The sequence below is a fragment of the Ctenopharyngodon idella genome, chromosome 3 (assembly GCF_019924925.1).
Source record: "Ctenopharyngodon idella isolate HZGC_01 chromosome 3, HZGC01, whole genome shotgun sequence".
Lineage (NCBI taxonomy): Eukaryota > Metazoa > Chordata > Actinopteri > Cypriniformes > Xenocyprididae > Ctenopharyngodon > Ctenopharyngodon idella.
This window is the reverse complement of record NC_067222.1, coordinates 14,879,548-14,906,625: the sequence shown is the minus strand read 5'-3', so window position 1 is coordinate 14,906,625 and position 27,078 is coordinate 14,879,548. Positions and strand designations below refer to the sequence as shown.

Here is a 27,078-nt window from a genome sequence, read left to right as displayed (position 1 = left end):
AAGAATGAATTACAAAGTACAAATATTAGTCTTGTGTAGATTCAAAATTAATATTAGTTTATAAAAACTGCACACGTAATAACTATGCACAAATTATTAAGAAAAGTTACATTTTTAATAGTATATTATGTCACATTGCAACTCCCTTTTTAGTGATGATGCAGTGTTATTTATTTTATTCAGACGTGTTGTTTTGAGTATATTTTATGTTTTACTCTTTAGTTAACTGGGACATTGTGTGGCGAGCCAATACAACTGCCAGATTCACTGTCAACACACAACTGAACCGTAATGTGGGTCTCCTGCGACTCTTCCCAGGAATCACTGCTGATAAAGTAAGGCCATGTGGCAGACATGTTCACAAGACCCTAAAGGCCAAGTCAAGTCAAGTCTCAAGTCTTTGTTCTATTTTTAGCAACAGTTCTTTCACTTAGTTATTAATAGTGTTTTGAAATATCAAAACTGATTTCTACTTTAATATGTCTAATAAAGCACACAAAGTATTACTTAAATCATTAATTTAATTTAATTTTTATTCACAATAAAAAACTATTAATTTCACACTAAATTTAATAACATTACTATTTGGAATTCAGGGACAACAGTCACCACGAGAAAAAAAAATATGGGTAATAAAACCCGTGTATAAACCATAGACTGTAAAAAAAGATGGACGAAAGCCCATTCACTCTCTTCCATTGTAGTAAGTGAAGCTGCCAGTGTGCCAATATGGCGCTGACATCTGGAGTCTCAAGTCTGTGCAGTAGTGAGTGTGAAGTGGAGCCACGATATCAAGGTCCCACCCACAACTCATTATGTCGGTGTGAACCAAGCGGCAACCCCCAGTTTCATCCCCCAGTTTCTCTTGAAGCCAATACGGAAGTGATTCATCAACTGGCCGCTAGGGACAGGCTCCAAAAGAGAGCAGAATCTCATTGACCCACATGTTAAAATGCCCAACTTTACAACAGAAAAAAAAAAAAAACATGTTTACAGCTGGTACAAATTGTGGTTTTCATCTATATAGCTAATTTTGCCCTTCATGACAACTGTCATGGCTTAATTATATTAAGCCTTAAAGTTCTGCATAATTAAGGGCGTGGTCACTTGAGTGACAGGTGGATTGCCGCTGAGCTGTCACGTTACCTCAGCTAATTCCAGCCACTGAACTTTGGCTTCTCTGCCGTGTTTGTGCTTTTTTCTTGATTATTTCATACATTTATCAAATAATATGGCTTGCTGTGCGATTAATGGTCGAGACAGATGTGCGTCTGTGTAGATGTGCACACATGCGGAAGATAAACAGAACACACGTTGTTGGATCGTCTTGCCATTGGCTTAAAGTTTTACTACAATGACAATGGCTGGAGAATATGCCTCTCAAGACACCACAAAATCCGACAGCACTGTGTCTTTGCCGCTATAGAATTGGATGCGATTAGCCGCTGTGTGTCTCTCACTGAAAATGAACTATGATGACTCACGCTTTCCATAGTTTCCATGAAACTACTGCCTTTATGTCGACAAGGTACTACTGGCCCAATTTATGAGCGGAATTCTCCCAATTTTCCCAATGCTACTGTATGTTGTTCATTTATATAACAGCACCTTTCCAATGGATGAACAATATGTGTGCCTTCAGATGCGTTACGCACAATATAATAATGCTGGCACATATTGACAGAGAATGAATTAATTAAGAATGAATAGAAAAATGTTGTGTTTCATCCTGTCATGTGGGATAGTAAAGAGAGAACATAATCGGAAATGCTGTACCAAAATGACACGTGTTTTACGTGTCTTTAAGTCCAAGTCAAGTCTCAGGTCAGTTGTTCACAAGTCCAAGTCAAGTCGCAAGTAATTATTTATTTATTTATTTATTCTTTTGCGACTTAAGTATTTTTTTTTTTTACAATTTTAATTAAATAATGAAACCAAGTTTCATTTTTGGCTGAACTTTTAGAATGTTTAAATGAGATCCATTTTCTCATCAGGTCAAGGCCTTCTTGCAGCCTCCTATGGCTGGGATCGTATTGGAGACCTACGGCAGCGGTAACGCCCCTGACAAGGGCACCGAGCTGCTGGATGAGATCCGTAAAGCGACAGAGAGAGGTCTCATCATGATCAACTGCACCCAGTGCCTCCGGGGCACGGTCACAACCTCATACGCCACTGGCCAGGTATGGGAGTTTGCTTAAAGGCACAATATGTAAATTCAAATATACAAAAATTCAAATATTTAAAATATCCAAAAAAACACTAGAACAATGTTACATATTTTATATACGTGTGTACTTGCATTATCCCAAATGTTTCCAACAATATTTAAATCCAAAGAAATCAGCAGAGGTGGAAGTAACGAATTACAACTACTCACGTTACTGTAATTAAGTAGTTTTTTTCGGGTTTTTGGACTTTTTTGAGTACATTTTTTTAATCTGTAATTGTACTTGCACTTAAGTACAAATTAAGCTTAGTAATCTACTTCGCTACTTGTAAAATCACATTCTGTTACCGAGTATGCCTACAATTTGAATTAATATTGAAACCTTTGACCAGCATATCGGTAGCCAATAAAGTTATCCGATCATAAACGGACCAATGAAAACCCTGATATTTTACCAGCGGCGCGTTCTCATTCTCTCATCTCCCCGACAGCGAGTTTGACCAAAGACTACAGAACACAAGACACGTCACTCTTATTGTTTTGAATGGGAGAAAGTGCAACGCGCAATATGGCGGAATAAGTCCCGCCTTCTAAATAAGAAGAATCATCGCGTCACCGCAGCAGCCGTTAGAAGCTCCGGTTCCTATAGAAACAGTCAGACGCGCGCCTACGAAATGAGACGCGAGACGTGCATTTAGGTGTGCGCATTAGCTTGATCTAGCCTGAAAAATACTGTTTTTTTGTCATGATTCGAGCGTTTAGAAACAAAATTTATGAGACAGTTGTTGTCAGATTTCATTGGTGATTTCAAATATGAAATTTAATCGAAAGCTTGGCAAACAGCTTTGGAGAATTTGATGTTTCCCCATTCAAAGAAATAGGAGCTGCACTTGAATGCCCGAGAGGCGTTTCAAAGATGGCCGCCAAGTGAAATCACTTGTCTTAAAGGGACTTTGGTTTGACACACACCCGCCTCCTCCTGCTGTCACTCATTTCAGTTACAACGCAGGATTGCAGGTATTGGGCATAATTTTAATCATACCCACAGGTTTCAATGGTGTATTTTAATTACAAATGTCGAGAGCGCATTATTGTAACGCGAGAGCACATTCATGTAATGGCAGAAAACGACGCGAGCTCTCAATATACAAGTGAACTGCCTCTCCTCTCACTCAGATGAGTGCGCGCTCTGTGTAGTGTGCAATCGCGAATCTCTCCGTGCTCTTAAATTAAATGTTGTCAAAAGTTATCAAACAATCAGAATACACTTCCAGCCCTGACCAATGAAAGTGCTACAGGAAATCTTATTGGCTATAAATGAAATGCACCAGAAAGTCTCAACAAAGGTGGATCTTTTATTTCTTTACAATGTAAATGTATGTTTCAGAATGGGGCATTTGTATGATTTGTACATATAAATAAGCTAGTTTGTCTAACTGCATCACTACATACAGATATTACAGGTCAAACCATTCAGATGTTCTTTTTATCTAAATAAACAACATATTATATGGCTCTTAAAGGGTTTGCTCACCCAAAAAATGAAATTTCTGCCATTAATTACTCACCCTCATGTCATTCTAAACCCGTAAGACCTTCGTTCATCTTCAGAACACAAATGAAGATATTTTTGATGAAATCCGAGAGCTTTCTAACCCCAGACTGCAACGTAATTGCAACTTTTGCAGACCCAGAAAGATAGTAAAGACATTGTTAAAATAGCCCATGTGACTACAGTGGTTCAACCTTAAAGTTATAAAATGACCAGAATACTTTTTGTGTGAACAAAAAAAAAAAAATGACTTTATTAAACAATTTCCTCTCTCTGTGTCACTCTCTGACGCTGTTCATGTGAGCACCACGATACATGCGTGTGATGCTGACGCAGAATCCGGCCAATAATGAACCGATGTTCTGACGTAGAACCTGGAAGTGCTGCACTGTGTTTACTACGTCAACAGTGTCAGAGACTGACATGGAAAAGAAGAAATTGTTGAATAAAGTGGGTTTTTTTGTTTATTTTGTGCACAAAAAGTATTCTGGTCACTTCATAACATTAAGGTTAAATCACTGTAGTCACATGAACTATTTTAACGATGTTTTTACTACCTTTCTGGGCCATAAAAAGTGGTAATAACGTTGCAGTCTATGGAGGGTCAGAAAGCGCTCAGATTTCATCAAAAAGATCTTAATTTGTGTTCTGAAGATGAACGAAGGACTTAGGAGTTTGAAACAAGATGAGGGTGAGTAATTAATGACAGAATTTTCATTTTTGGGTGAAACTAACCCTTTAAGATACAGGGCATATAAAAATCTATCCACCACTGGAAATCAGCTATTTGAACCAGTGTAATGTTCCGTGTCACTACGTTGTCTGTCAACGACATCATATCCGCATTACCCTCGATTTCCAGTTTTACTTCCGTAGAAACCCGCTTTAGTATATTATGTGTTTTATTAGACAGGTGAGCAACTGTTTGGATACTTTTTAATCGACAGAAAGCTACTCATTGTTATATAGCTCAACACGGTTAGTCTTATTGTTTGAATCGCTTGTTTTCTTGATTTACCGCAAGTATAACATGTTTGTACCACGCCTCTGAGACAATGCTATTTTGTCAATTGGCTAACATAGCCACAGTAACAGTAATACAGCATTTTCTCCATCTCCATCATATAATATTATATAATCAGATAACATAACTTTCAACACACTTAAATGTATTTTAGTATGATTGTTTTGACCAAGTAAAACAGTGCTGCATTACCCTGATTAAATTCAATTTTAATTTGTCAAGTAAAGTGACCTATATGATTAGTAAATCAGAACTCGCATCTATTTCATTAGAATGAAATAAAATAATGTTAATTTAAGTGATCAAATGGAACTGTAACAAAGTTCGGGGAAGAAGGAGGCGAACATTTAACTTAATTTTAATCGTAGCTTTTAATAGATTGCTTTCCATCAGCTGTGGAGGTGAAGACAACAACTCCCATGATTCCACACTCATTCAAGCTACGCCTTTGTTTTGAATAAGTGACCTCTAGCAGCGAAAATTACACATTGTGCCTTTAAAGGCCTTATGTGGGGGTATTCCAGCAGTGTGTAATTTAATATTCCCTCTCAGGCTCTGAGTGATGCCGGTTTGGTCGCTGGGTTTGATATGACCACAGAAGCCGCTCTTTCAAAACTCTCCTATGTGCTGGAAAAACAAGACCTCAGTCCAGAAGAGAAGAAGGAGGTATGGAAAATGTCTCTTAAAAAATACATTTAAACCACATTTGGGTCAATAACATACACATTACCTGTTACGATCACCAGCTGGAGTGCCCTTGAGGGCCACCAGGGGGCACTCCACTCCATCACAGACTGTTACCATCCCATCTACATTCCCCAGCATCCTTTGCCCCATATCAGCACTGATTGTCTGCAGCTGTTTCTCATTAGCTTGTTCGCCATGTCTATAAAAAGCCTGGTTCATGCACTTACTCTTCGCAAAGCATTGTAAGTTTTATCATTTCTTGTTGTTGATATTTTAAGAGATTTATTGACCTTGATTTGACCTTGTCTTTTTTTTTTTTTTTTTTTTGCATGTTACTTGATTTGATAATAATTATTACCCATTTTAAATAACCTAATCAAACATGTTATTTGTTCATAAGATGCTGTGTCGTAATCTGCGTGGTGAGATGACCGCTGATCTGGACGGAGCAAAGCTTTCTCTCCGCGACAGTCGCTTTATTCAGATCTTGGCCAAGTCCCTCAACGTTAGCTGTAACGAGGTAATGTAACCTGCACTTTTTCTGTTTCTAACTTTGTTTTGTAATTTAAACAAACAGGGGTGTGTGATTATTAATGAACAAAAAAATAAAAATAAATAAATGAAATCCCAATTTTTCTTATTCATTGAATAAATGTAAAAATTTGACATAAAACATCATGCATACGTCTAATAAGGTTGGAAAAACATGCATGTATAAAAGTCCATTTAAAATCAATTTAAATGTAAAAATTCATTTTTGTCACTGCTGTGAACTTCCCACTGCACAGAATATGAAGAATATTTTTGGGATAGCTGTCCATGACAGTCCTAACCAGCCAAGATACAAAAGCAGATGCAGTGACCTGTTAAATGGGTCATTGAATCATTCACTCGTTCAAAATCACTGAATCATTTTGTAATGAAACTGCTGTGTTTCGTACAGTGTACATGAGGAGCTTTCGCACCGGAGGAAAGTTTTCATAGTTATAACTTTTGGAAGTACTGGCTTTTCTTCGCACCGCAGGAATGATTTTAGTTCTAGGAACTCCTTTTGGGGGGACTAAATTAGCTCCTACTTCAGAGTAAGGTCGAACCCAGCACGATAGGAATTACCAGTGACGTAAGTGTATGCTGATTGGCTGAACGCATGCCATACTGTACATACTTACTCCACGGATTACATATACTTTTACTCCCTAACATACAGAAAGCTAATGTTAGCATTTACCTGTCGCCTTTGTCTGCAGCATCGTGTTCTTCTCTTAGACTCAATGATATGTAGCACTGAAAGTTGTATGAGATTTCGTCTCTTAGCCCTCCTTTTTGCTCTTTTAGGTCGCATAACTTATATGTACGTCTACATAATAAAATGGCTCTAGGGGAAGATTCAGTTCAGGGATCACCCTGGTGGCTAGTTCCTATAACTGAGTTCCTATAACTACCTGGTGTGAAAGCCCCTATATAGTGTACACTCGTACTCAGGTTTGGTGCCCTGTATTTTAATGTAAACTATGATGATGTGATGAAGCATTCACAGGAGCTTGACGCCATACGAGATGCACTAACTCCCACTCTGGTCTGCGGTGCTGCTAAGATCGGAGACACTGACACTTTAAAGGCCATAAGGGAAATGGTAAGATATTGATACCTGTTTGGACACCCATTTTTGAAGATTAACACTACCTGTAAAAAGCAGAATCAAATAAATGCAGCCTATTCCAAACTTTTTACAGTTTGTGATAGTGTATGCCTGCAACTTTTTTGTTATTGAATATTTTTTATTATATTAAAAATGGTCCAGGAGCATGCAGACATGTCAGCTGTGCTGGTTTCCAGTATTAAATGCAGTTTAGCAAATCAAGATACTGGTTATGATTCATATCTTTCTATATAGGGCTCTGACTTGAACATGGCAGACTATGATGGCCGCTCTCCTCTCCACGTCGCTGCATGTGAGGGGCATCTGAATGTGGTGGAGTATCTGCTAAATGAAGGGGCTGATGTCGATGCTAAAGATCGCTTTGGTGATACACCACTTCACAATGCTGAACGCTTCAGGTAGTACTGGTTTAAGTGTCCAAATGCTTTTTGGGTCCACAAAAAGTAATTGCCATAATTTCAAAGTTTTGACTTAACTATTTACTGTGTAATTTATACAGACAGTCTTTAAGGCAATCTAGACCACTGGTTTTAAACTGGAGGTTGCAAACCATCAATGAGTCACAGCAAGTCTGTTCTGATGCAACTCGCCAAATAATCATTCATAGTTAGCATTGCATTTACTCACACTCATTCCAAAACAATAGCTTTGCACTAATTCAGAGACAAAACTAATTTGTGACTTGACTATAAACATAAAATTGCATCTTAGGAAGATAGAAGTTCGTTTGAGTAATATTAATTTGAAACCCAGTACTTGTATTTAAAAGTGTGATCAAATATTTTGTTTAAAAAAAATCCACTTGTTCTATCCTTCGTGGCAGAGGGACAGAAGGACGCATTAGTAAGCCTCATTCAAAGGAGCCTTCATATTGAGATAACCTTTGTCACGCTGCTGACACATTTGGCCTTCGAAAGATGCAGCCTCTGATTTGGGACACAGCTAATATGACCTTCTTTCTTCCATTATACACAACAGGTGACCTGTAAGGTGAAGTCAATTAAACACATGTGACATTTTTCTATGTCTGTAGGCATGAGGACGTTGTAGAATTGCTGAGGAGGAATCGAGGTCATTTTTCCCAGGATGACATGGTTGATGCTGGAAGCAGGTCTCATTTACATACACACATATACAGAATACAGAAAAAAATAATTTCATGCCTTCAGTGACATTTTATTCTTATAACTGTATGAATGGAGATACTAGAGATTATTTGATGCATTCAGTGTTGCATTGGCTATAAAGAAGATGCTTCCTGTAAACCAGGAGTGTCCAAACTCAGTCCTGGAGGGCCACTGTCCTGCAGAGTTTAGCTCCAACTTGCCTCAACACACCTGCCTGGAAGTTTCTAGCATGCCAAGTGAGATCTTAGCTGTGTTTTACCCTCATTCACTATTCCCTACATTACTCCACTAATATATAGTATATTTGAAGCAGTGAATGAAAACGAGTGAGCGAATTCGGACACTGAGTGCACCGGAAGGGAGATGTGGCAATTCATTCGGCATGACCCTCACAATGAATTGAGTACATCAGTTGTACACTCATTATTGCAGTGCATTATGGGATTGAAGGAGTGCACTCAATAACATCCACTGTGGTTTCGGAGACCACTACACATGTCTGTCCCCTCGACTAGTGTCTTATTTTAAGGGTATAGGGGACAATTTCGGGCACAGCCCTTGATTAACTGGTTTAGGTGTGTTTGATTGGGGTTGGAGCTAAACTTTGCAGGACAGTGGCCCTCCAGGAGCAGGATTGGACACCCCTGCTGTAAACTTTTATTAATGGGCTTTTCTCACATTTAGCCACTAGACGTGAGGAGGATGAGTTCTTAAAACAGGCGGCTCAGTACCAAACAGGTAGGTAACAAAATCTTATCTAATATAATATATATATATATATATATATATATAATATAACACTATATTGCCAAAAGTATTGGGACACCCCCTCAAATAATTGAATTCAGGTGTTCCAATCACTTCCATGGCCAAAGGTGTATAAAATCAAGCACCTAGGCATACAGACTGCTTCTACAAACATTTGTGAAAGAATGGGTCGCTCTCAGGAGCTCAGTGAATTCAACCGTGGTACCGTGATAGGTTGCCACTTGTGCAATAAGTCCATTCGTGAAATTTCCTCACTACTAAATATTCCACGGTCAACTGTAAGTGGTATCATAACAAAGTGGAAGCAATTGGGAACAACAGCAACTCAGTCATGAAGTGGTAGGCCACGTGAAATCACAGAGCGGGGTCAGCGCATGCTGAGGCACACAGTGCGCAGAAGTCGCCAACTTTCTGCAGAGTCAGTATCTACAGACCTTCGTGTGGCCTTCAGATTAGCTCAAGAACAGTGCGTAGAGAGCTTCATGGAATGGGTTTCCATGGCCGAGCAGCTGCATCCAAGCCTTACATCACCAAGTGCAATGCAAAGCGTCGGATGCAGTGGTGTAAAGCACACTGCCACTGGACTCCAGAGCAGTGGAGACGTGTTCTCTGGAGTGACCAATCACGCTTCTCTGTCTGGCAATGGTGGAGGAGATTATGGTGTGGGGTTGTTTTTCAGGGGTTGGGCTTGACCCTTAGTTCCAGTGAAAGGAACTCTTAATGCTTCAGCATACCAAGACATTTTGGACAATTTCATGCTCCCAACTTTGTGTGAACAGTTTGGGGATGGCCCCTTCCTGTTCTAACATGACTGCGCACCAGTGCACAAAGCAAGGTCCATAAAGACATGGATGAGCGAGTTTGGTGTGGAGGAACTTGACTGTCCTGCACAGAGTCCTGACCTCAACCCGATAGAACACCTTTGGGGTGAATTAGAGCGGAGACTGTGAGCCAGCCCTTCTCGCCAACATCACTGCCTGACCTCACAAATGTGCTTCTAGAAGAATGGTCAAAAATTCCCATAAACACACTCCTAAACCTTGTGGAAAGCCTTCCCAAAAGAGTTTGTTATAGCTGCAAAGGGTGGGCCAACTCCATATTAAACACTACGGATTAAGAATGGGATGTTATTAAAGTTCATGTGCACGTAAAGGTGTCCCAAAACTTTTGGCAATATAGTGTATATGTATGTATATATGGGTCACTGAAATGTCACTCTTTTTTCCATATCTAGTAATGTATTCAAAAAGAGTAAATTACATAAAAAATGTAACATTTCATGTAAATGTATATTTCCATTTGATTATTCCATTTTTACTTGAATGCTGCTTTTAGGTATACCTACTGTGCCTGGAAATGTTAAAGCAGTTTATTTAATTTGCATCTATTGTTAATTTTTTCTATGCTGATGTTATCATTGCCTTCTGCAATAAAAATAAATGATTCAAGGAAAACAATTCAAAATGTTATTTACAAAGGTGGATGTGTGAAATAGTGCAAGAATATGGATGTAGTATTGAGTAAGCTCATTCAACAGCATTTGTAGCAATTTAATTTTACAAACTAATCTCTATTGTTTATATACATTTAATTAATAATTATATAATTATAATAATAATTAATTGTAATTAATAACAAAAAAAAAAAAAACTGCAAAAAAAGCTTAGAGATCTGGGCCCGTATTTATCAAGCCTCTGAGAATTACTCACAAGAACACTGCTAAGAATTGACTCAAGAGTAAAAAAATTCTTGGCTCAGAGCTGCGCTTAAAAGTTAGTTATCAAGCATCTCAAGTAATTTAAGTGAAGTGTAGGATTAAATCTTAAGTGTCAGTCTTAGAGATGATTCACGACACTTTGCTGTGCCACAAATGGGATTTTGGATGATTGTGAAGTGAAATCTGAAAGGTGAATATTGATTATTGAATTTTTAATTTGTGTGAAATGTTTGAAATTGAAATATTCACAGCTTAAATATACAACCATGTTGAATTTCAGCCTGCATTAAAATGCAAGCATGGTTAATGCAATGCATTTGTTTTCAATTAGTGCAATTCAACAAGCTTTTTTGTTTCAAAAACATTTGGCATTAATTTTCTTCCACACACAATGCCATTTTCTGCAAAGATTCTCAGTAGATCTTTTTCTTCAAGTCTTGCTTTCAGACCCTGAATATTCCAGGAGAGAACTTTGAATTCTGATGCTGAACTAGAAGACGTCTGAAGACCCTCAAGCTTGTGCCAGGCTGCGGCCTTGACTTTCCATCCACCAAAGATCCTCTGACTCCAACTAATTCTCTCTCATCAACACAACATCAGCGAAAGATCAACGGGAGCCTCCACAAACTGCATCAGGACAGTTTATTTCAAATGGGCGAGACATGCAAGTATCAAACTTAAGTCTCATTAGTTGATACATTAAAGGCACACTATGTAAGTTTTCGCCACCAGAGGTCACATTTTCAAAACAATTACAAAGGTGAAGCTTGATGATGCTATGAAGGAGAGATGTTGATTTCACCATACAGAGAAGTATGAAATTCACAAATCATGTTCACGGATGAAGTAATGAATTGTTTTTGTATTACCTGTATGTTTGATCACACTATTTTATGTCATCGTAATAAATTCACTGCAAGGAATGTGAAATTTAATGCTATATTGCTCTGTTACTGATATGTGACTATTTGGCAAATGATTTGGTTGGTTAATAATAAATAATGCATATTAATATATATAATAATGCATATTTGCTTACCTGTCTATTAAAACATGCGAGAGCGGAGTCTCTGTCAAGTCCAAGTTTGCTGCGAAGTTCTCCTTCATCTCAAATGCCATGCCGCCGATACTGATCCTTGTTTTATTTTTCCGTTTGTGCCAAAGCCTGCTTGTCTCAGTTGATCTCATTAGCAGCTTACGTATAGCAGCCCATTGAAACGGCCGCTAATGAGGCATCTATGTATATCTATCTCTATGGCTTCTACAAGTGGAAGGTGAGGATAGCTCTGAATAACGTCAATTCGATTTCAATTTTCAGATTTGATTCTCGATTATTTTTTATTTGTTTTTTTTTTTTTTTAAATACAATAAATTTTCACTGGCCCCACCACAAAAAAAATAATGAATAAAATAGTTATTTTTTGTTGTTGTTGTTTTTGACCCATGTATAGCCCACCTATATTGTAATGAATAAGGTTATGACACCCAATATTTTAGATACCAGTGAAATTTAACAATTCTTGATTCCATTTAAGACAGCTAAAACTACTAATATAAATTTCAAAGATTATTAAAGACAAGTAAACTGTCATTAATAAAAAAAAATAAATAAGTAATTAAACCACAAGCAATAGCACAAATAAACACTATATAATCTTCACTGTACAAAATAAATAAAGGTTAATCCTTATTAAAGTTACAAAAACATTATTTAGTGAAGATCGGAGTGATTTTCTCTTTAGTTTGATTAACATTAAAACACAGACAGCTTCTGGAATTTTAGGTGTCTGTCACTTTAAAACTAATGCACTGAGACATACAATCAGGGGCGATTCTAGGGTCAGAGCTTTAGGGGTGCTGAGCACCCAATGAGCCCCACTGCCACCACCCACCCTCTTTTCACACAAAAACAAAAAATATGTTACAAAAAGTAAATGTAATATAGGCTACTTAATGCCAATAAGTTAGTATAGGAGTATGAGTAGTTACTGTTTTGCTTGCCACTATTCACTATATGTCAATTTATTGTTGTTGTTTCCTCACCTGGTTCTTCCTGCATGCTCTCCCTTTCCCTTTCTCCTTCTCCATCTCCCTCTCTTTCCCTTGGCACTGACAATCATACACAAATATATTGTAAGCAGGAGAGTTGAGGTCAGTTTGTCATGTCACAAAAATGTTTGGAGACCATTTACAGATTCTAAGGATATGATCAAAAGGCACACAGAGGCGTGTCATTTTAAATGTCTTTATTATTATTATTATTGGGCTTAGAAACTTTTTTAAATGACAAATTCCTTTCACAAGAGAAGCTGTATTCTCCATTGTGGGTTTGAAATAAATAAAAAAATTAAAAGCAGGGGACCATTGCCTAGATAAGTAATTTGATACAACAGCTGGTTTGCATTATCTGTTACTTTAGCTTGCTTAACACTTTTCAGAAGAACAAAAAAACAAAAACAAAAACAAGACAGAGGTCATTATGGACTGTCCCTAGTCTCTCACCTGAATCTGTCTTTTTTCTTTTAAAGAACTGTCCTATGTCCATTGCTCACTGGCAGGCCACACGCACACACACACACACACACACAGAGAGAGAGAGAGAGTAATGCTAGGAGTTGAGGAGTTAAGCCTGGTTCAGGTTAAATCCTTTGTGTGTGAGGAATGAATAAATATAGCAAAAGAAAAACATTAAACTTTCTTTTATTGTCTAGTTTGATAGTAAGCCACAACTGAAAAATAACAGATGTAAATCTAGAAATGAATAACAATTCATTTAAAAAGCCACAGTGAGTGTTTTCACACATACTGCTGGTATACAGTGATATGTCGTTTGTTTTCACTCTGGTCCAAACGCCAGGAGTGTTTCCATGACTCCCGATTGTTAAAATGAGTATCAAATTAACGATAAACTTTAACAACAGAGACACACGTACGCACTACACAGGTACGCAGTTTATTTGTCGCGCTGCTGTTTTTGTTTCATGCTCTAGCAGTTAATAAACAGAACTGCATGAGTCTCGCGGAACATTGTAACCGGCGCTACTTCTCTCCGTGTATGACTATGGACGAGTCACCCAGGTCCTGTGCTACTCCACAGCGGCGGCGACCCGCTGGACTAAAATAGTCCGAAAATAAACACTTATTATAGGTGGACCATGGTGATTCAGGATACTGACTCCAGTACTCACCGATATGGTTTCGGAATCGGAACAACTCTAGGTAAAAGGAAATAAGTGTGAGACACAGCTTTGGAGCAACTCAGTTGACTCACAACACTACAGGTGCTGGTCATATAATTAGAATATCATCAAAAAGTTCATTTTTTTATTATAAATTATTTTTAAAAATGAAACTTTCATATATTCTAGATTCCCTACATGTAAAGTAAAACATTTCAAAAGTTTTTTTTTTAAATTTTGATGATTAGAGTGTACAGCTCATGAAAGTCCAAAATCCAGTATTTCAAAATATTAGAATATTTCCTAAAATCAATCAAAAAATGGATTTGCAAAACAGAAAAGTTCAAGTTCTTTAAAGTATGTTCTTTTGTGCACTCAATACTTGATCGGCAGGACATATTACAGCAAATGACTTGCTCCTAGCACAAATTACTGCATCAGTGAAGTGTGGCATGGAAGTGATCAGCCTGTGGCACTGCTGAGGCACTATTGAGCCTTCAGATCATCTGTATATTGTTGGATCGACTGTTTCTCATCTTTCTCTTGAAAATATCCCATAGATTCAGGTCAGGCATATTGGCTGGCCAATAAAGCACAGTAATATCATGGTCAGCAAACCACTTGGAAGTGGTTTTTGCACTGTGGGCAGGTGCTAAAGTTCTGCTGGAAAAGGAAATCAGCATCTCCATAAAGCTTGTCAGCAGATGGAAGCATAAAGTGCTCCAAAATCTCCTGGAAGATGGCTGCATTGACTTTGCACTTGATAAAACACAATGGACCAACACCAGCAGACGTCACGGCCCCCCCCAAATCATTATTGACTTCAGAAACTTCACACTAGACTTCAAGCAGCTTGGATTCTGTGCCTCTCCAGTCTTCCTTCAGACTCTGGGACCATGATTTCAACATGAAATGCAAAATTTACTTTTATCTGAAAAGAGGACTTTCGACCACTGTTCACTGTCCAGTTCTTTTTCTCCTTAGCCCAGGTAAGATGCTTCTGACGTTGTCTCTGGTTCAGAAGTGGCTTGGTAGTCCTTTTCCTGAAGATGTCTGAGTGTGGTGACTCTTGATGCGCTGACTCCGGCTTCATTCTACTCATTGTGAAGCTCTCCCAAGTGTTTGAATCGGCTTTACTTGACGGTATTCTCAAGCTTGCGGTCATCCCTGTTGCTTGTGCACCTTTGCCTACCCAATTTCTTCCTTCCAGTCAACTTTGCATTTAATATGCTTTGATACATCACTCTGTAAACAGCCACCCCATTCAGTAATGACCTTCTGTGACTTACTCTCTTTGTGGAGGGTGTCAATGATTGTCTCCTGGACCATTGCCAAGTCAGCAGTCTTCCCCATTAGTGTGGTTTCAAAAAACAAAAGATACCCGGATTTTATACTGTAGGGATGGTCATTTAATGAAACTCAAATGTAAATATTCTAATATTTTGAGATACTGGATTTTGGACTTTCATTAGCTGTACGCTCTAATCAACAAATTTACAAAAAAAAAACTTTTGAAATGTTTTACTTTACATGTAGGGAATCTAGAATATATGAAAGTTTCATTTTTTAAAATAATTTACAATAAAAAAATTAACTTTTTCACGATATTCTAATTATATGACCAGCACCTGTATATAACGGGTTCTCACTCTGCGTGTTTCGCGCTGGATGACGGTCGTGCTGAGCGGTGCGGGTACAGAGGAGAAGAAGAAGAGAAGTGGAAGACACCATTTGCTAAGGGGGATATTTTCATTTTCATCCTTAACACATACATTTTAAACCACAAAAACATCTCTACTGCTTACCGTAACCGTAACCGACTGTGTTTACCGAGATACTCGTAAAGGCGGAGATTTTGAGATAAATTTGTGTAAATTTGTCCAAATTTGTCCGTTTAGACGCAATGACAGGTAAAAGAGAATTAATTTTCTTATTTGCACGCTGTCGGAGGCGCGCAGCTCTGAGCTCTTCGGGTGTGTGTGACGCGCACACAAAACTTACCACAGCGCGCGCGAGTTCTCTTTCACTTGAATGCTTATATTGGCAAAGCTTGAAAACGCGTGCAAATGATAAACTTTAATGACCATGCAGCGCTGGCTCGATCGAGAAACCGACAGTTCCTTCAGCTGTCCGGAATGTCTTCACGCTGAAAGGCGCAGCTGCATCCGCCACTGAATGAACGACACCGGCCCCGCTGTGATAAATAAGAGGATGACATCTAATGGAGAAGTCTAGTAATAAGATTAACGTCAATCAGATATTATGTCCAATGTTTGCGTAAATATGAAAAAAATCGATACGTGGCTTTTGAAAATCGATATCGTATCGACCGCGTATTAAAAAAACGATTAATCGAGAATTTTTTTTTTTTTTGCACAGCCCTAATTAACAAATCCTTGGGAACTTTTGGGATAATGTAAGTACACAACTTGATGAAATATTTCACACTGTGCAAGTGGTTTTGGGATATTTTATTACAAAAAATCTTACATCGTAAAAGCGGTCATATTCCAATTTTGAGGACCCTTCAATGGCTGCCTATTAAATTCAGAATTGATTTTAAAATCCTTTTATTTGTTTATAAATCTCTACGTAATCTCGCCCCAATCTATTTATCTGAATTGCTGCAACCATATACTCCATCTTTGTATATACTTGTGGAATAATCTGCCTTTAGAAATCAGGTTAGCTCTTTCCCTGACTACTTTTAAGTCTCTCCTAAAAACGTACTTGTTTTCCATGGATTATAATTAATCTTCTTCTGTGGTTCTTGCCGTGTTTTTATGCTGTTAAGTGTCCATACCTTGTTTTATTTATTTATTTTTTTTTTAAACTGTGTTTTAGCTGTGTTGTTGATTCTATATCTTTTACTTCTTCTTTCTGAAGCTCTGTACAGCACTTTGGTCAGTTGTGTGACTGTTTTATTAGTGCTATATAAATAAACTGAACTTGAACTTACATATTGTGCCTTTAATCGTCCCTACCCCTTTTAAACAAGGGTGTGTTAAAACTAAGAAACTGATGGTTTGCTCAAGGCTGTTGATCTGCTGAATTTTATACAATGTTATAACTTCTTGCTTTCCTGTATTCTGCTTCAGCTCTCTTTGGTAAACTGTATGCATGTGTGTGAGTGTTAGAGTAGTTTCAGTGTTTAGTTAATAAAGTCTTGTTCGTGTCACACGTAAAGTTGTCCGTGTTTCATGCTCATATACTGGAGTCCCTAATCATGCAGATTTTGACTACATGCTCTCGGGCAGGGGTGGGCAAACTCGGTCCTGGAGGGCCGCTGTCCCTGCAGAGTTCAGCTGCAGCCCTGATAAAACTCACCTGCGTGTAATCCTGAAGATCTTGATTAGCTGGTTCAGGTGTGTTTGATTAGGGTTGGAGCAAAACTCTGCAGGACAGCGGCCCTCCAGGACTGAGTTTGCCCACCCCTGCTCTAGGGGATCCAAATATTTATATGAGTTATAATTAATTATTCATATTTCCGTTGAGCTAATTTGCTACACTAAGCAAATAATATATATATATATATTTTTTTTCACAATTTACAGAAAACATTCAGTGTGTCTTTTTTATTCAATAAAGACAATCATCTGAATCTACTTGACTCATCTTTAATGAACTCCTACACACATCTCACATGTGGTTACCCTCGGCTGTGTTCCCCTTCAGCTCCCTACTACAACAAAATATACAACAATTGTTCCTATTGTCACATCCTTTCTCTCTTTGTTTAATATTTATTTTTAATACAGAACTAATGTTCCCAACAAAACTCTTAATTTCTGTTACAGAAAAAAAAAACAATCTACCATTTCCTTATAACATCTATATAGTTATTTCACATTTCCATCACAATAGTTCTACATATCTTTCGTTTCCTTTTCTTTTTTCCATGTGACAGTTTTACACCCTTTTCGTCTTTTAATTGTCGAGGTTTCTTTACTAAACGTCCTGCTTTTGTGAAAACAGATGGGACTGTACAGCGCTTTACATCTCATTCTCCATATTGCTGGTGAGTTGTGACTGAGCGTCAGCGGTTTCTGCGTTTCTGTTTCACTACCTTTTGTTTTGTTTGGTTAGAGTCTCTAGGGGTCATTCCATGCTCCCTTCGGAGATGTTCCCTGTTTCTCTTTATAACCCCTCCAGAATCCAGCTGGACACTGTAGGATCTCGAGTCGATGGGCTTCTCCCCTGTGCACTTTCTCCAGATCTTTTGAGGCTCAAATGCTTGTATTCTCACAGAGTTACCTTGTTTTAGTGTGTCTGAGTCTCTGGCGGTTCTGTTAAAGTTTGTTTGTTGGTGTTCATACTGTGACGAGATTCAGTGTGTCAAAAAATCTGAAAACACATGAGAGGATCCACAGCAGAGAGAAGTGCGGAAAGAGTTTCACTATTAAAAGTCACCTGAAGAAACACATGAAGATCCATGCAGTGGAGAAACCACATCACCACAGTCTGAGATCACAGTATGTATTAATAATAAATAAATATATATATATATATATATATATATATATATATATAACAGAGTTTTTCATTTCAAAAGCATTTCTAAATTCAGTTTATATTTCTAACAAACAAAAATGGTGAGAAGTGGTGAAAAAACTGAGCTACCATCAAATCCAAACATTATCATTTCTAACTTTCTCTCCCTATGTGGTGATGTGTACATCTCTAAAACCTGACACATGGACAATACTCAAACTAAATAGAAATATAATACAAATATATGAATGCACATATTAATAATAATTTGCTGTCAGTTGGTATCAGTCTGTTTGTGAGCCACCAAGTGGCAGTTTTATGTAACTTCAGCAGCTCTGTGACCAAAATCATGTCTCTTATTGGTTTGTCAGTATTTTTCAGAGTGCAGTGAAGAGATTACATCACTTCTGTAAAAACAATGAATGACACATTAGTTACTGTTGTTGTTTTCATAAAAGTACATTTACTCGTTTACATGTAGGTATATTTTAGTCAGAGTTATCGTTCTTCGTCTGCTGGAGCTCATTCTGTAAAGTTGATTACTGATTAATTACTCACCCTCATGTCGTTCCACACCTGTAAGATCTTTGTTCATCTTCAGAACACAAATTAAGATATTTTTGATGAAATCTGAGCAGTATCTGATTCATCAGAGACAGCAATATAATCAACACTTTCAAGGTCCAGAAAGGTACTAAAGACATTGTTAAAACAGTCACGTGACTGCAGTGGTTCAACCTTAATGTTGTGAAGAGACAAGAATACTTTTTGTGCGCAAAATAACAACTTTATTCAACAATATCTTCTCTTCTGTGTCATTCTCATATGTTGTTTATGTCCAGCGCTTCCAGATTCTACGTCAGAACTCTGACTCATTATTGGCCAAAGCTGGTCACATGATCAGCACGATGTGTGTGATGCTGACGCAAGAGCCGACCAATAATGAGTCGATGTTCTGATGTAGAACCTGCAGCGCTGGACGTAAACAACATACCTCTTGGATTTCATCAAAAATATCTTAATTTGTGTTCTGAAGATGAATTAAGGTCTTATGGATGTGGAATAACATGAGGGTAATTAATGATTGAATTTTCATTTTTGGGTGAACTAACCCAAAAAAGTCCTTTTCAGCTTTAATCTCAAGAGTTCAAGATTCCATGACAGTTTTATAAGTATACGGTACGGATAAGCACTTTTGTGACTCTCACTGGAGTGATCTAGGATAGAGACGATTCTGATGAATTCAGCAACACTAAGAAGGAAAAGTGAGCACCGTTAGACCATCATGATTCTCCTGACTCACTGAAAGATGTGTGGCAAACAGAGCTTGAGTGTAACTTTGATGAAGACCAGTGGTGCTCTATATAAGATTGTTTTTACCTCAATATCCTTTAACAAAATTACAGGACGGACTTATAAATTCCTCACCTCACTTTGAGTAAAATGTATCCACATGTATCACCGATAGGTGGATCAATTATGCACATCTTCTGGGAATGTAGAAAACAAACATTTTTGGGAAGAGGTTCGCCCACCATTGGTGGAAATGCTTTAATAACTGCATGATCATATTTTTGACCATAGCTGAAACTGTATATTTTTTTTCTTTTAAATGTAATTTCTACTGTTATTACTTATTTACTTTTAATATTATGACCATAATTGTTCTTCCATCTGCTACTGTTTCTATTGTTGTTTATGTTCTTTCTTTGCTCTTTTTTTCTATATAAAAATATCAAAACTAATAAAAAGACAACAGAAAAAAGATGAAGCGCATGTGGAGAGCCTTTTCTTGGCACTGGGTGAAAATGCAGTACTTGATTTAACAATAAAAACAAAAAAACATTCTAGATTGTACTTTTCTTCAACTATAAATCAGCCATATTTGGTTATTATTTAGTGCGCTTGAAAGCTGAACAACAGCTGATTTTATAGTCTCGTTGTATTGCTGGGCATTTGTCATTACAATCAACACAACTAGACAATAATTCATGTTAAAAGATTTATTAGGAAGCAAAAGCTGTATCAGTGTCTGTCCACTAGAGGACAGAAGAGATTAGACATTAAGATCAGCAGTATAGCAATAATATTCATCAATCACATGCTTATGAAAAAAATAATAAAACACAAGAAACACCACAATGTGGTATCATGACACTGAGTATTAAATCCGAACAAAATGTTTTTTTTTGTTGTTTTTTTTTGTGAGAAGTACAAGACTACTGTAAGTGCTTCAGCATGAATATAAAGGCACTTTAAATTCAAATATTCATTAATAACATGCTTCTGAAAAAAATTATAACACAAGAAACACCACAATGGTATTATGCAAAATGTCTTTTTCCATCTTTTTTTTTTTTTTTTTTTTTTTTTTTTGAGAAGTACAATAAGGCTACTGTAAGTGCTTCAGCATGAATATAAAGGCACTTTAAATTCAACTCACATTTACAATCATTCAGATAAGATGAAGATTCACTTCACATCTTATCTTTGATATACTCTTATTCAAGCATAATTATGTCATATAACAAAAAAAGCCATACATTTACAACTTAAAAAGAAATATATATATATAAATAAAAAAGATTGTCAACTTAAGTAGTTGGTTATAATTATTGTTATTTTTACAATAATAAAGTCACTTACAGTGAAGCTGAATAACACTGAATGGTCAAAGCTGTTAGTCTCATTCACACTAATGAACTTCTACACATGAAGAGAAGGTCATGTGATCTCAAAGACATGATTAGTTCTGAACATGAACGTTAATCTGGCACTGGTGTTAATTACATAAAACGGCAAATTCAAATGCTGTGGTAAAATCTTATAAAAATCATATTCCTGTCGATAATCACAGAAAATCAAAGCTGTGAGAGTCACACTAGTATTATGTTAACAGTGGTACAGGTATGAAGTGTAACATTAGAAAGTGTTTGATTACTGTGTTTCTGGGTTCATATAAAACCACAGAAGCTTTTTACATGCAGGTTCATCAGCTCAACAGACACGGCTTCATTTCTCTCTTTCACTGGACGGATTCTAGAGGCTTATGAAAGCAGAAATGTGTTTTTGTTGTTGTAGCTGAAGTGTTGATGATGTCAGAGTGATTGACACTGGTGGGCGTGTCTTATCTCATTAAAGTAAACTCTCCCGCTCATTCACTCCATCCAGATCCTCTGCATTCAGCAGCGGCATCTCTACAGTCACTGATTCATTCTCTCGTTTTTCTGTGGAATCTGTCAGAAAATACACAGACAATGGCAAATTAAAAAGATGTACTGATCTGGATTTAGTCATATTATATGAGACATCAAAACTAAAGTCAAGCATTTACATGTACAAAATCATTTAACACAGACTGTCAGAGTTTCATCTCACTAATTTGACAAGTTTAATATTTATTGTACTTGTGAACTCGTGCATCTAAACTAAAATGTAAAGTTCATTTAAACTGTTTGAAATCTGAAAACTGAATGAAAAAACTAAACTGAATAAAAACTAAAGTGAATGAAGCCACATCTCACACATCAAATCATGATCACGCTTTAAAGATATTCAAACAACAGAATCTCACCCTTCATCAATGGTTTCCTCTCCTCTTCATCTGTGACGGCGGCACATAGAAACAAAGAAATACAAGGAAAGTGTTGCCATTAGACCAAGTGTGTTTTTGCACTTAAAAACAATGAATATGTGTTTGACATTACTACATAATCATCATTCAGACAGTTTGCTGTTTCTGCACGCACGCACACACACACACACACACACACACACACACACACACACACACACACACACAATTCCATAGTTTTCCATATCAGGACATAATTAAAAAAAAAAAAAAAAATCCTCTTGTCCTTGGTAGGTACTAAAATTTGGAAAATCAAGCCTCAGATGAACAACACCACATGACATATCACACTGTCATTTATTTAAAAGCACAATATGTAAGATTATTGGATTAAAATATCCAAAAACCACTAGAACAGTGTTGTATATTTTGTTGACTCGTGTACATTATCCCAAATGTTTCCAAGAATGTTTAAATCCAGAGAAATAAGCGTGTCCGTACGTCGCCTACCAATGACATCATACCCTTGGTTTCTGAGGATATTTATTTGTAGAAACCATGGAAACACCAGAGATGCTTTAATATATTCTGTGTTTTATTACACAGGTGAGCAACTGTTTGGATACATTCATCAACAGAAGCTCAACAGCCTTATTGTTTAAATCTCATTTTTTTTTTATTTACCACGAGTACTAGTGTTATCACGGTACCAAAATTCCAGTAGTCGGTACCAATACCATGAACATTTTACGGTTCTCGGTACCAATTTCGGTACCACAGCAAAATCTGTTGGAACTATTTTACTATTTTATATAGCCTATTTTAAAAACATATTAAATATGATTTGGAGCATGTGTGTATGTTTGTGTGTGTATATTTAGGCTACCTCAATGAAATACATTTTGAAATATAAAAAAGCTGGTCCATGCTGGTCCAGGACCAGTGTAGGACCAGCTCAAACAGCATACCAGCTTCAAAACCTACCTTACCAGCATATGCTGTTATTTCAACAGGGGTAACAGACGTGCGTGTTTATTTTAGCTATTCCGTCAGTGAAGCAACACACTACAGCCTGTAAAACTATGAAATAAATATCGGTAAATAATGGTAACCTAAATAATAGGTTAATTTCTTATTTCCACACAAAGATAGCCCACCGCTCTGTTCTTTGAGAGGGATGAGGGACACGAGCAGGAAAGAGACCATTTCTCTTTAATAATATCTTCATGTTATCTCCTGATGTTACAAGCAACTGACACTTGTTGTAAAAGGTCTGAAGAGCGAGTTTGATCTTCAGACATTCAGGCTATATTTGATTTTGCACTGCCAGAGAAAGCGAAAGTAAAAATCACCGGAGTGTGTGAAACGCGCTATACAAATAAACTTGACGCGCCTTATAAAGTCTAACAAGCACAAACTGTGTTAAATAGAAATTGACGTGCAAGCAAAAAGGTTTCTGTCCCACGGTGTTTTTTCTACTTTACCACAGTAAAGAATGTGAATATAATAGGCCTAAATGCGAACGAAAGAAACAAATGTTTATAATCCCCTGCGTAAGTGAAGATTTGGGAAAATAAACAGAGATTCCATGTTCAGTGGAATAACTAACGGAGTATTGTTAAATTCTCTGATAATCGGGTGACCAGATCGCGATTCGCAAAACAGAATACAAAGATTAAAAGGGATAGTTCACCCAAAAATGAAAATGTGATGTTTATCTGCTTACCCCCAGCGCATCCAAGATGTAGGTGACTTTGTTTCTTCAGTAGAACACAAATGATGATTTTTAACTCCAACCGTTGCGGTCTGTCAGTCATATAATGCGTGTAAATGGGAACTCCATCTATAAGAGTCAAATAAACACGACAGACAAATCCAAATTAAACCCTGCGGCTCGTGACGACACATTGATGTCCTAAGACACGAAACGATCGGTTTGTGCAAGAAACCGAACAGTATTTATATCATTTTTTACCTCTAAACACACCACTGTGTCCAACTGCCCTCCACATCCGGTTAATGAGGTCTGATCACACTCTGACAACGGAAGTGATCTCTCTCACACTCATTGAAGCAAAGCGCGACAGATCACTTCCGTCATCAGAGCGCTTTTTTTTTACCTCACTAACCGGATGCTGAACGCAGTTGGACATAGTGGTGTTTTAAAGGTAAAAAATGATATAAATACTGTTCGGTTTCTCGCACAAACTGATCGTTTCGTGTCTTAGGACATCAATGTGTCGTCACGAGCCGCAGGGTTTCATTTGGATTTGTCTGTGCGTGTTTTTTTTTACTCTCATAGATGGAGTTCCCATTGACATGCATTATACGACTGACAGACCGCAACAGTTGGAGTTAAAAATCATCATTTGTGTTCTACTGAAGAAACAAAGTCACCTACATCTTGGATGCGCTGGGGGTAAGCAGATAAACATCAAATTTTCATTTTTGGGTGAACTATCTCTTTAAATGTATGGACTCATGTACCTCTCTCATTCGGCATGAACCAAAATGTTTCCATGGCTGCGATGTCACATTTAATTGCTAACCTATTATTTCTTTTGTAAACATGCTTCACTCGTGTCATATTTAAGTGAATACTGGCTCAGCCCTATCAGTGGGTACCGAATATATCTGGATTGTATCTTTAAGTTGCTGAACTATTTTACTGATACATTTGTCAGAGCAGTGCTGACAACACGTTTCTGTGCGAGTGTGTGTCCGTACTGTATGTGTGTGTGCTAGAGAGAGAGAGAGAGAGAGAAAGAGAGAGAGAATTTAAAAAAAAAACAAAAAAAAAAAACAACTTTATTCACAATGATTCATCACAAAAAAACAACCTTCAAAAAACACCCCAAAAAGAAAAGAAAAAAGAAAAAAATTACAAAGAAAAAAACAGAACACCTTCAGAAACAACACACAATGCTCCATTGCTGCACCAAATCATCTCAAAAGTTGGCAAATCATCCACAGTTTTATAAAACTTAAAATCAACCAACACTCTTGATTTAACCAAACTTAAAAAGACTCCGATGACACTTTGGCAAAGTTTTTGCTCAATTTTGTTCCTCCTACTGATATATATATATATATATATATATATATATATATATATATATATATCGCCAATTTTGCTTGTCCCAACATGAAATTCAACAACTGGCAAACATGCCTCTTGTTCCGGCTATACTAAGATAAAAGTCTTAACTGAGAAAAATTCATTAAAACAGCTGAAGAATCCTTTCAAAAACATAAATAGAGGTTCCAATCTAGAACATTGCGTAAAAGCATGAAACATTGTTTCCCTTTGACAACAAAAAGGGCATTCAGAGCTAACTTCTGGATTTAGTACAGAGATAAAAGAATTGATGGCAATAATACCATGAAGGATTCTCCACTGTATATCCCCTCCCCTTTTAGACAGTGGCGGTTTATACAAAGATCTCCACTCAGGTTTTACATTTTCTCCCAAGTTCAGGTGGAGGATCCACACAGGCCAGCCTGTGCCATAGGGAAGATGCAACCAGATTGTTTACAACAAGAGTACGTCCTCTGTAAGACATATTGGAAATCAACCATTTCCACTTTTCCAGACGACCCTTAATCTTCTCAACAACCCCACTAATAAAAACCATAACATCATCAGCATGGGCAGACAAACAAATATTATTTTTACAATTAGGTAAGCATAACCCATTCACCTTTAGTCTTATCTGCTGTAACAACGGTTCAATAGTCAGAGAATATAACATTCCAGATAGAGAACACCCCTGTCTTATACCCCTTCCAACCTGGAATGGAGCGCATAAACTGCCATTAATCTTCAGTACACTCTCAACTTCGCTATAGAGTACCTTGACCATTTCTATAAACTCTTGACAAAAACCAAAAGCTTTTAAAGTTCTCCATAAATAAGAGTGCTCAACTCGGTCAAAAGCTTTTTCCTGATCCAGAGAAATCAGGCCAAAATCTAAATTTAACAATTTTGAAACTACGAGGAACACAATAGGACTGGTCCGGGTGTATGACCTGATCCAACACTCCAGATAACCTGTTAGCTAGAGCCTTGGAGAGCAGTTTATAATCGCTGCAAAGAAGTGAGACCGGGCGCCAGCTCTTTATATCAAACAGGTCTCCTTTTTTAGGTAAGAGGGTGATTATTGCTCTGCGGCAACTCACCGGCATCATACCTTTAGACAAGCTGTCATTCAGTACCTGCAACAAATCCACCCTGAGCTCTGTCCAGAAAGATTTGTAAAAATCAACTGGGAGCCCATCAATCCCAGGAGCCCTCCCAGACTCCATGCCCTGCAGGGCCTTATACAGCTCTTCCAAGCTCAGAGCACCTGAGAGAGCTGCATTACCCTCTTCGGACATCTGCGGTAGGGAGGCAAAAAAAGCACTTTCTTCTTCAAACCCAGACTTTAACTCACTTCTGTAAAGATTTTTGTAAAAACTAACCGCTCTCCTTCGAATATCCACAGGATCTAGTAACAACTGCCCATCTTCAGAGCGTAAGGCCTGAATTAACCGCCTCTGCCCACTCTTTTTCTCAAGGCTAAAGAAAAATTTAGATGGTGCATCCATCTGGACTATACTTTGAAATCTCGACCGGACCAGTGCCCCCTGTGTTTTATAGCCTAGTAGATCACCTAACCGAGCCTTTTTCCTTAAAGAAACTTCTAAGTAATAATTATCACCAGTAGATTCAGCTAGCTGTTTACATTTATTTATTTCATTTTCCAAATTCTCCAAAGATCGTTGTAGCTCTCTAGTTACATTGTGAGCGTACTGCTGACAGAACTGCCTAATCTGGACCTTGCCAAAGTCCCACCACTGTTGTAAAGTTGGAAACTCAGGTTTAGTTTTCCTGTAGTTCTCCCAAAAAAACTTAAAAGACTCCCTAAAAAATTATCACTCAACAATGAAATGTTAAAATGCTAATAAGCACTTCTAGGTTTAACAGAACCTAAAACAAAAACACACTGCACCATAGCATGGTCTGAGAAACCTATTGGAGTAATTGAACAACTATTAAAAAATTTGAGCTGATGTTTAAACCCGTAAAACCGATCTAGTCTAGCAAAAGATATTACATTATCCCTCGTATGAATCCATGTGTATTGTCTTTC

At 37.4% G+C, this 27,078-nt stretch overlaps 2 protein-coding genes across 10 annotated transcripts in view; one reads left to right on the top strand and one right to left on the bottom strand.

The window, feature by feature from the left end:
* The window catches only part of LOC127508055 (60 kDa lysophospholipase-like), a 47,157-nt gene extending 35,431 nt beyond the window's left edge, over positions 1-11,726 (top strand). For all 3 annotated transcript variants that reach the window (XM_051885625.1, XM_051885627.1, XM_051885626.1), the window contains 9 exons: positions 223-335; positions 1,995-2,180; positions 5,296-5,409; positions 5,831-5,950; positions 6,959-7,063; positions 7,325-7,488; positions 8,124-8,201; positions 8,902-8,955; positions 11,138-11,726. In XM_051885625.1, the coding sequence (XP_051741585.1) occupies positions 223-335; positions 1,995-2,180; positions 5,296-5,409; positions 5,831-5,950; positions 6,959-7,063; positions 7,325-7,488; positions 8,124-8,201; positions 8,902-8,908 (887 nt within the window). In that variant the 3' untranslated portion in view covers positions 8,909-8,955; positions 11,138-11,726. The remainder of the gene's footprint in view (positions 1-222; positions 336-1,994; positions 2,181-5,295; positions 5,410-5,830; positions 5,951-6,958; positions 7,064-7,324; positions 7,489-8,123; positions 8,202-8,901; positions 8,956-11,137) is intronic.
* Positions 11,727-20,360: 8,634 nt separating this feature from the next.
* LOC127508049 (uncharacterized) overlaps positions 20,361-27,078 on the bottom strand; it is a 422,397-nt gene continuing 415,679 nt past the window's right edge. For all 7 annotated transcript variants that reach the window (XM_051885588.1, XM_051885590.1, XM_051885589.1 and 4 more), the window contains 2 exons: positions 21,947-21,976; positions 20,361-21,608 (listed from right to left, as the gene is read on the bottom strand). In XM_051885588.1, the coding sequence (XP_051741548.1) occupies positions 21,508-21,608; positions 21,947-21,976 (131 nt within the window). In that variant the 3' untranslated portion in view covers positions 20,361-21,507. The remainder of the gene's footprint in view (positions 21,609-21,946; positions 21,977-27,078) is intronic.